Genomic DNA, 11098 nt, shown 5'->3' on the forward strand with positions numbered 1-11098 from the left:
TTGGCAGCTTGATCTTGTTGGGAAGCTTCCACTAACTTTCCCAAGATAGAATGCGGAGGTCAATTTATTGGCGGGTCATGGACGGCAATGGAATCTGCTTCAGATAAATATAACGAGATCCATCTACTCCATCTCACAGCAGCTAAATTCATGGATCTAAAAGAAACCCAGCTTCTACTTTTGTAAAAGGATCTAAAGGGATCCGTAATTATTAATACATGGTTTTGGTTTAGCTTTATGACTCACTAAGACATCCAAAACGCTAGAAAGGAGAACCATGGTTCTTCACTTATTTGTTCAGTTCACTGCTGAGATAGATGTACACCCTTGCCCATCTCAGAGTAGACCTGACTACGGTTCTAGAACCGCCGGTTCCGGTTCCACAAAAATCTAGAACCTTAACCGTAACCGAAAATAGTCGGTTCGGTTCCAGTTCTAGAACCGCCGGCTCCGGTTCCGATCCTAGACAGTTCCGGTTCCGGTTCTAAACTGTTCCGATTCCCCAACATAAATTATAAAATTTTGAAAAAAAAATAGATTGTGTAATTAATTTGGAAAAAAAAATTAAATACAAATAGATTGTGTAATTAATACAAAATGATAATTTGTACCTCATTTTATTATTTACTATCAAAGTAAATTTTAATAATACAACTAGATAACATTATAAAATGGTGCCATTCTTTTCATTTCTTTTTTTTTTTCCGGGTTCGAACCGAAACCGAATCGCCGGTTCCAGTTCCGGTTCCGGTTCGGTTATATCGAACCTGAAACCTTAACCGAACCGTATTCCTCAAGGTTCCGGTTCGGTTAAGAACCGTGAGACACGGTTCCGGTTTCGGTCCGGTTTCCTGGTTAGAACCGGACCGTGGTCAGGTCTATCTCAGAGGCTGGATGGGGCATAAATCATGAAACTATGTGAAATGTGGAAAATGCATTGTGTAGTTTTATATTAAGGGAAGCTCATGTTACCCATAGGTGAAGGTAATTAGATAAAACATGCAACTTTGCTGCCTCATCTTTCCTCATCAAAGCATTGAGCAAGAATTGTGGAACATCCCTTTCTTAAATTTATGATCTGGGTATTGGATTGGCATCATTTTATAATTGTTCACTTTGCCTATGTTTGTCTTTCACCCACATGGAACACCCCTTTCTTCTGGTACTGCTGCTTAAACTTGACGACTTTGGGCCAGTAAATAGCATTCGATTGTTTCCAATACAACTTGTTGGTATGCAAATTGAAGGGAGCATTCCTATATTTGTAATCATAAATGACTAAGACTTGATATCAAGGTTTCAAAAACCAATGAAATGGGAGGGTACAGCAAGCACCGTATCATTTTGACATGAAACCCGCACTGCTGTGGTTGCTAGATGCCGTAACAATTGTAATGGTACATACCAACCATATCCGTCCATACTAATTCGTATTGGTAGTATTGCACCAGCACCGATGTTCAATTTTTGGAAATATATTAGTTTCAGTATGTAGGTACCGTATTGATACATACCATTCTAATAAAAAAATGATTTGAGATTCGGTACCTATATCTAAAACCTTGTTTGGAATAGTTGGATAGAATGAAGCTAATTTCCAAACATCTAAATTGTTGAAGCAATATTCAATTTCATCAGCGGCCACATAATATTTGTAGCCATTTCGCTCTCACCGTGAAACTTTTTATTTTTCTTCTCAAAAAATCATGACAACATTATGCATGCAACACTGCAGCCTGAAACCTTGCCATCTAGAACCGACTCCTATATACCTCTTAGTTAAAGAGTTTTTCTTTAGGTGAACATGTAGATACATGCATTTCCAAATTAAGTTGCCGCTACCTTTGATCTATCTCCGAACTCTTACACTTATTCAAGAATTGCAAACAAAGTTTTACTTTTGAGATGTATAAATAACTAATATGTGTTATAAATCTTAACGTAACAAAACTCACTTTGTATAGTACATCTATGATCTTTTGAATGTGCATCTTTTGGATGTGCTTTGAGACACCTGTTATTGCATTCTAGGGCTACATATGCTGGTTAGGCAATTTAGCATTCTATAGTTTTCAGAGAGCAGTGTCAATTCATGTAACTTGCCCTGAAATAAAATATGGGAGATGTTTGATAACTAACAAATGCTTAAAATAATTAAATTCAATAATTAAAGTTTAAACTAATCCATGTTGGCCATACATGTGGATGAAACATATTTGAATACTGCAAGTGCTGGCTTTTTATTATCACGAGAAATACATGGAAGGTGTTGGTAGTTGTCTGCATTACGATGATCTCTTGCTGCTCATATCTCCATTAAAAAAGATGGAAGATGTTTGATATGAAAAACAAAAAATAAAATACTAAAATAATCTTAGTACTTAGTAGCTAATTGCTTTTTTTTGTTTAAAAAAGTGTTAAGATTTGAAATTTATAATGCATCGTGTAAAGAACACGCTGTAACACGCCACGTAAGCTCATTCACATATCCTCACATACAATTGCGAGGGAGGGGACGGGAACTAACGGAATCCATTAGTTCCGTCGAGAGCCGCCCCCTGTCCACTTCATCACTCCAAGGCGACCCCACTGCCGTGGACTCAGGTTCCTCCCTCTCCGTCCTTCTCCCCGCCCATCGCCACCGTCGACCACCGGATTGTTCCTCTGATCAAGTTAGAGTATTATGTGTTGGGGGAATGCAAGTTCCCCCAAGTACATGAGAGCCTTGCCGGTACGGGACCGGATGACGGCCGACCTCGGGCGGCCGAACTTGACGCCCGACTTCGGAACGCCCGACCTGAAGGGCGCCCGACCCCGGGAGTCGGACTCTACCGATTATCCACTGCGAATACTTTCCATTACGGTCCGACGCAGGAGCATGCCTTAGGCGGCTCACTCAACAATTAATGCGCCTGGTCCCAAGACATCTCAGGCGGCTTACACCACAATTAATGTGTATCGCTCTCGCAAATCTCCAGTCTGCTCTACAATAAATGCATGGTTCCCGACTGACTGTGAATCTCCAGATCGCTCTTGCAAATCTTCGGCCTGCTCAACAATAAATGCATGGCTCCCAGCTGTCTGCAAATCTCCAAATCGTCACATCGAGCCAGCTCGGCTGCAAGGCGATTTCTGGTTCCGACCTCGACATAGCATTAACTCCCGCAGCCATGCATCAATTCAGGCGGTGTACCTGATTGTACGATGACTCGCCCCATCACATCACAGGGATACCCCGCTACCTTAGCGGGGGAGGCACTCCCTCTCTCTGGAGTGGAGATTCCACCTTCTACTTATGCCCCCCTCTGACTTAGCCATCGGAGGGCCGGCGCCGAAAAACCCGGCCACTGACTTTTTGCAGGTTCTCCCCGAAGGACGCCGCCCGCCGACGGACCGCCGCCGCCAGCGCCAGCCTCTTCTCGCCGGAGCCCCTGTCTTCTCGGTCCAGTGGTCACCCCCGGGCCCAGTTTCCAGCAACAGTTGGCGCTAGAGGAAGGGCCCCGAGTCGTGGCCATGAAGCTGAGAAGTAAGGGAACTTCCAACGCTTTCCGGCGTCTTCCCCCAAGTCCTGGACGTTCCGTCCAGGATTCACCGCCCGCGATTAATCCGGCTCCTCAAATTCAGCCGGAACAGTTCACCGCCCTGGTGCAGCAGGTCCAGGCCCTGACTCCCGCCGTCCAAAGCCTGCAATATGGAGGAGCTCCGCCCATGCCGCCTCCACAAGTTCAACCGGTCCTTCCTCCAAACGGGCCGGTCCCCCAGGGCCAGAACCCCATGAGTCCCTCAGAGACAACAATGAAGAACGAATGTCCCTCCGGAGAGAGTTACCAGAAAAAAGCCTGGGCAAAAGGCTGCAGCTTTCAGAAGCTGAATCTGCCCCAGGCTACTATGGACCGGAGCAGCCTACTGTGACTCTCCCCCAAGTGGGGGAGCTTGATAGGAAGGTCGAGAACTTGGAGCGTCAAATTGAAGCACTCCATAGCAGGAGGGTAAAGGGCGAGGATGACTATGAGTTTACCACCAAGTCCCCCTTTTCCCGCCAGATCGAGGGTGAGCCGGTTCCACCGAGGTTCAAGATGCCCCAGGTCGAGCCCTACAATGGCACCGCCGACCCCCTCGACCATTTGGAGAGCTACCGAGCCCTTGTGGCCCTGCAGGGGTCCTCCGAGGCTGTACTTTACAAGGCCTTCCCAGCTACACTCCGAGGAACTGCTCGGCTTTGGTTCTCTGGACTGAAGCCGGGCTCGGTGTCTTCCTTCGAGCAGCTCGGCCGACTGTTCGTCACCAACTTCGCTGCCAGCCGACGACAGCGGCGAACATCGGATTCCCTTCTGGATGTCAAGCAGAAGGAAGGGGAATCCTTCAGAGAATACCTCGACCGCTTCACCGCCGCGACTTGGGAGGTTCGCGAACTCGACCAGTCGATAGCCATGTCGGCGCTAAAGACTGGAGCTCGCTCCTACAGATTCCTCTTCTCCATCGAGAAGAGATTTCCCGCTGACTTCACCGAAATGCTGGCACGAGCCCGAAAATATGCAAAAGCCGAAGAGGCTATTGCCTCTAGGCGGAGCACGGTCGAGCCGGCCTCAAAGAAGCAGAAGAAGCGCCGCGAAGAACGCAGCCGCCCAAGAAGCCGTTCCCCCCGCCGGGACAGAAACCTACCCCGGCTGAGAAGCCCACCTCGGCAGCAAGGGCGGCTTCACCCAAGGTCTCCACCTCGACCAAGATCTCCACCATGGCCTCGTGTATACTCGGAGAAGTATGAGAATTACACGCCCATCAACGCACCCCGAGCCGAGATCTTGATGGAGATCGAAGGCCGAGATTTTTTCCGGCCCCCGCCTCCGATGCGGAACGTGGGAGCCCCTCGTAATCCCAAAAAGTACTGCCGCTTCCATCAGGACCGCAGCCATGACACGGGGACTGCTTTCAGCTCCGGGATGAGATTGAGGCGCTCATCCGCCGCGGGGTACTTAATCAGTTCGTGAAGAACCGATGTGAAGAAAGAAGGCCGGCGGAAGACACCGTGCCGCTTGAAGACCCAAATGACAACAGGCCCATCGCCGGCACCATCAATGTCATCAAGGGAGGAAGCTCAGCCAGAGAGTCAGCTGAAGAAAAGACCTTCCTGAAGCGCCCGCGCACCTCCGAAGCTATCTCATTTTCGGATGAGGACTTAGGAGAGGTCGAGACCCCTCATGATGATGCCATGGATATATCCATGGTTGTAAATAAATTCCATGTGAAACGGGTCTTGGTTGATAATGGAAGCTCGGCGAATATTTTGTATTATCATGTCTACCAAAAAATGGGGTTAGTAGAAAGCCAGCTTCGAAAAATAAATACCCCATTGGTCGGATTTACCGGGGACTCAGTCCCGGTGATGGACGAGGTTAGCTTTTTAGTAGCGGTTGGCCTCGCCCCCCGAGAAAGAACTGTAAGGATGGACTTTCTTGTGGTCCGCCTGCCTGCGGTCTACAATATTATCCTCGGGCGACCGAGGCTCAACACCCTTCAGGCCGTGGTCTCGACCTACCATTTGCTCATGCGGTTCCTTACTGCCGAAGGAATAGGCGAAGCCCGAGGAGACCAGATGATAGCTAAGCAGTGCTACATAGCGACATGCAAAGCCAAGGAGAGAACCGAAGCGTCAAGCCGACAAGAGCTATTGACCGAGGCCTCGACCCAGGCGGCAGATCGCACGCTACCCATCGAGACCTTGGACGTACGGGATAACCCTTGGGAAAAGTGGGTAGAGCCTGGTGAGCTTCTTACCCGAGTTTCCTTACTAGAAAATTTTCCAGAATTAACTGTGCAGGTCGGCTCCGGTCTAAGTCCCCGCGAGAGGGAGCGCCTGACCGAATTTCTTTGGACCAACATGGATGTTTTCGCCTGGTCGCCCGCCGACATGCCGGGGATCGACCCCGAAATCATGACTCACCGACTCCAAGTGAAGCCGACCTGCAGACCCGTGAGACAGAAGAAGCGGAGTTCTGCCTCGGAGCGACAGCCAGCGGCAGCCAAGAGGTGGACAAGCTCCTTGAAGCTGGCTTCATCCGGGAGGTCTCCTACCCGGATTGGCTCGCCAATGTGGTCCTCGTAAAGAAAGCCAATGGAAAATGGCGTATGTGCGTAGACTACACCGACTTAAACAAGGCCTGCCCGAAGGATAGTTTTTCCCTCCCCAGCATCGACCAACTTGTTGACTCTACTTCGGGGCACCAGTTGCTGACCTTCATGGACGCCTTCTCGGGGTATAACCAGATCCGCATGGCACCGAAAGATGAAGAGAAGACTGCCTTCATTACTGACAAGGGCACCTACTGCTATAAAGTGATGCTGTTTGGATTGAAGAATGCGGGAGCCACCTATCAAAGGCTAGTCAGCCAAATCTTCAAAGACCAGATAGGTCGGAATATGGAAGTCTATGTGGATGGCATGCTGATGAAAAGCCGGGCAGCAGAATGCCATGTGGCCGACCTCCATGAAATATTCTCCAAGCTTCGAAAGTATCGGATGAAACTCAACCCCGCAAAGTGTGCTTTCGGAGTCACCTCGGGCAAATTCCTGGGTTTCATAGTAACCCAGCGCGGAGTCGAAGCCAACCCCGAGAAGATTCGGGCGCTGCAGGAGATGGCGCCACCTAAGACAGTCAAGGAGGTGCAGCGGCTTACCGGGCTGGTCGCAGCCCTTGGAAGATTTGTCTTCAGGTCGGGCGAGCGATGCCTCCCGTTCTTTAAGATCCTCAAGCAACCGAAAGATTTTCTATGGTCGGAGGAATGCCAGCAAGCCTTTGAGGAGCTCAGGCGCCTTCTCGCCTCTCCTCCGCTGCTCACCAAACCTTAATAGGGCGAAGTTCTTTACTTATACCTGGCTGTCTCTCCAGTTGCAGTGAGCTCAGTCCTGATCAGGGAAGAAGAAAAGCTTCAAAAGCCTGTCTACTACACCAGCCGGGTTCTCAGAAATGCCGAGACCCGATATTCTAAATTGGAGAAAACGATCTTCGCCCTGATTATTTCTGCTCGAAGACTCCGACCTTACTTTCAGGCCCACACCATGATCATATTGACCGACCAGCCTATCAAACAAATCTTGCAAAGGTCGGACCGGGCTGGGAGAATTGCCAAATGGGCAGTCGAACTCGGGGAGTTTGACCTCCAATACCGTCCAAGACGGCCACTCGCTGATTTCATCGTGGAGTGCACTTTGCCGGACGACCTCGAGCACCCGCTTACGCCAGCGAAGGAAACCCTGGAGGAGCCTCGGGTCCTATATGTGGACGGCTCCTCAACTCCGGGGGGTAGCGGAGCCGGCCTTATCCTTACAAGCTCGGATGGGATAGTGGTGGAGCAAGCCCTACGCCTCGAATTCCCAGCTTCAAACAATAAGGCGAAGTATGAAGCACTTGTGGCGGGACTCAAGCTGGCAAAAGAGTTAAAAGTCGGAAATCTTAAGGCCTTCAGTGACTCCCAACTGGTCGTGGGCCAGGTTGTGGGAGACTTCGGAGCGAAGGAGCCGATGATGCAGAAATACCTTCAGAAAGTGCGGGACCTCACATCCGCTATGGGCTCCTTCAACATTCATCATGTCCCCAGGGCTGAAAATCTCAGGGCTGACCAACTATCGAAGCTGGCTACATCCCGCATGAGTGAGCTGCCCAAGGCGGCGGCGCTTGAATATCTCCAAATGCCCAGCATAGAAGAACCTGAACCGGCCATGTGCATAGATGCCGAGCCGAGTTGGATGGACGAGCTCGTCGACTATCTACAAAATGGAGCTCCCCCCACGACAAGCTCGAGGCTCGTCGGGTCAAACGACTGGCTTCCCGCTTCATAATATATGAAGGCAAGCTCTATCGGAAGTCCTTCACCTCTCCTCTTCTCAGATGCCTCCGCCCATCAGAGGCGGATTACGCCATGCGAGAGGTCCATGAAGGGATATGCGGGAACCATCTGGGAGGCCGGGCGCTGGCCCACAAAATTTTGCGCCAAGGATACTTTTGGCCCACACTCCAAAAGGACGCGATGGATTTTGTTCGGAGGTGCGACCGATGCCAGCGGAACGCCAATATCCAACGCCGACCCTCGGCCCCACTTACTTCCATCGGCTCCCCCTGGCCATTCGCCCAGTGGGGAATCGACATCCTGGGCCTATTCCCCCTAGCGACCGGGCAGAGAAAGTTCCTGGTTGTCTCTATCGACTACTTCACTAAGTGGGTCGAAGCTGAGCCAGTGGCCCAGATCACTGAGCAGAAGATGCGGAACTTTGTATGGAAGTCGATCATCTGTAGATTCGGACTCTCCCGCATTCTTATATCTGATAATGGTCGCCAATTCGACAATATCCGCTTCAGAGAATTCTGCTCCGAGCTTGGCATCGACCACCGTTTTGCCTCGATCGTCCATCCTCAAGCAAATGAAGAAACTGAGGTAACAAATCGCACCATCCTGCAGGGGCTTAAAGCTAGGCTTGATCAGTCCAAAGGACAGTGGGTCGAGAATTTGTATAATGTTCTCTGGGCCTACCAGACTACGTTCCGACTACCCACAGGTGAGACCCCCTTCAACCTGGCATATGGGACGGAAGCTGTCATCCCCCTGGAGATCGGTCTCCCCTCTTCGAGGGTGGAGTACCACGACGCCGACTCCAACTCTTCTCAGCTCAGAAATAATCTGGATCTCGTTGAAGAAACGAGGGAGGCCGCCCGAGTCCGCATGGTGAGATACCAATAGAAGGTGGCCCGATACTACAACTCCAAAATTAAGCTCAAGCTTTTCAAAGTAGGAGACATCGTCCTCAGAAGAGTTGAAGCCTCTCAGCCCACCAAGCAGGGGAAGCTAGCCCCGAATTGGGAGGGACCTTACCGGATCACGCGAGTCCAGCGGTCCGGAGCATACAAATTGGAGTCCCTTGAAGGGACCCTCATCCCACAGAGCTGGAACTCCGACAACCTTCGGATGTATTATCAATAAAATCCTAAAGGGTCCTCGACATCTGAAAATACGACTTTCACCCTCCTCTTCTCCGAACTAATTTATTTACAATTCCCCTTTGATGACCCATGATTTCTTTAACGACAAAATATTTGTAGACTTCGGGAGAGCTCGGATGAGATCGAGTTGCAGACCAAGTTCGGATGCCCTCGCCACGGTACCACCGAGCTCGGTCTCGATCTCCTTCAAAGACCTTGACTAAGGTCGGGATGCCCTGTGCGCCGACCGTAGAGTCCCAAACTCCCTCGGCTCCGAGAAGACGGGGTAGTACCTCCGCGGCCCCCCGAGGCGCCCAGCACCAACAACGGGGTAGTACCTTCGCGGCCCCCCATGAGCGCCTCCTCGACTAAGGTCGGGATGCCCCGTGCGCCGACCGTAGAGTCCCAAACTCCCTCGACCCCGGGAAGACGGGGTAGTACCTTCGCGGCCCTCCGAGGCACCCAGCACCAACAACGGGGTAGTACCTTCACGGCCCCCCGTGAGCGCCTCCTCGACTAAGGTCGGGATACCCCGTGCGCCGACCGTAGAGTTCCAAACTCCCTCGACCTCGGAAAGACGGGGTAGTACCTTCGCGGCCCCCCGAGGTGCCCAGCACCAACAATGGGGTAGTAACTTCGCGACCCCCCGTGAGTGCCTCCTCGACTAAGGTCGGGATGCCCCGTACGCCGACCGTAGAGTTCCAAACTCTCTCGGCCTCGGAAAGACGGGGTAGTACCTTCGTGGCCCCCCGAGGCGCCCAGCACCAACAACAGGGTAGTACCTTCGCGGCCCCCCGTGAGCGCCTCCTCGACTAAGGTCGGGATGCCCCGTGCGCCGACCGTAAAGTTCCAAACTCCCTCGACCTCGGAAAGACGGGGTAGTACCTTCGCGGCCCCCCGAGGCGCCCAGCACCAACAACGAGGTAGTACCTTCGCGGTCCTCCGTGAGCGCCTCCTCGACTAAGGTTGGGATGCCCCGTGCGCCGACCGTAGAATCCCAAACTCCCTCGGCCCCGGAAAGATAGAGTAGTACCTTCGCGGTCCCCCGAGGCGCCTAGCACCAGCAACGGGGTAGTACCTTCGCGGCCCCCCGTGAGCGCCTTCTCGACTAAGGTCGGGATGCCCCGTGCGCTGACCGTAGAGTTTCAAACTCCCTCGGCCTCGAAAAGACGGGGTAGTACCTTCGCGGCCCCCCGTGAGCGCTTCCCCGGCTAAGGTCAGGATGCCTCGCGCACCGACCGAAGAATTTCAAGCTCCTCCGACCTCAAGAAGGCCCGCACCGTAGTTGTAAGCCCAAGCTTCTTCAGTCTCGGGCGATCGGAGACAATGCCGTAGCGGCTCTCCGAAATACTTGACAATAATGGCGAAATAACACCTACTGAAGTTCCTGACAAGTGGAATATCTCGTGGCTCGCCAACGATTTCAAAACGGATCCCGAGCCAAAGGGCGTCTCCAAGAGCTAATCGGCGAACAACGCAGCTCGCTCCACTACGGGACGTTTGCTCCCGGGGGCGCAAGAGGTACATCCCATCTTGCCCTCACTCCATTTTGTTCGTTCATTTATGTACCATTGGCGAGAGCCCGAATATACTCAGGATTTTGCCCGACCAAGTTCGGGACTCCTTTTTCAGGAGAATTTAGAGCTGAGGTCTCACCGACCCCAAGCGCACCCCTTTTAAATCGATCTCCGTATTGATTACGCGGGTCTGCCCCGAGCAGAGACCCGTTAAACCCAAACACTGAGTAATTGGCCCCGGAGAACCCATCCCTCAGTGACGGCCTCGACTTCTAGCCCTGCAGTCGAGCTCGTAAGCACCAAGGAACTCTCTTTGAAAGCTTTATCCCATTCGCCAGTGCTTTGGTTAGGGCACTAACTTGGCAGTAATTCCGTTCCAACCTACGATTCCCCCAAGGTCTGACCTCAAAACTTCTTGCAAGCCCACGGCCGGATATCCGAATTCGGGAACTTAACTAGGTTCTCTCGGAAGGCCAACTCGCAGGACTTAGTGAAACTCCTATCCGAGTCCGAGGACTTAGTAAATTTTTCTAAAGCATTTGGGTTCGGGATCTTTTCTAACTAGTTTGGCCAACCTGTGGGGCTAAGACTTGCAAGTTCGTCCAAGCCT

General features: G+C 51.6%; 1 protein-coding gene across 1 annotated transcript; it reads left to right on the forward strand.

Moving 5' to 3' along the window:
* Positions 1 to 7056: 7056 nt before the first annotated feature.
* LOC149768050 (uncharacterized) lies at positions 7057 to 7836 on the forward strand. Its single transcript, XM_089929912.1, has one exon. It carries the CDS (start codon positions 7057 to 7059, stop codon positions 7834 to 7836), a length of 780 nt encoding a protein of 259 aa, XP_089786038.1.
* The last annotated feature ends 3262 nt before the right edge of the window (positions 7837 to 11098 follow it).

The sequence above is a fragment of the Phoenix dactylifera genome, chromosome 3 (assembly GCF_051530095.1).
Source record: "Phoenix dactylifera cultivar Ajwa chromosome 3, Ajwa_hap1_PhDact_Kaust_v1.1, whole genome shotgun sequence".
Taxonomy (NCBI): domain Eukaryota; kingdom Viridiplantae; phylum Streptophyta; class Magnoliopsida; order Arecales; family Arecaceae; genus Phoenix; species Phoenix dactylifera.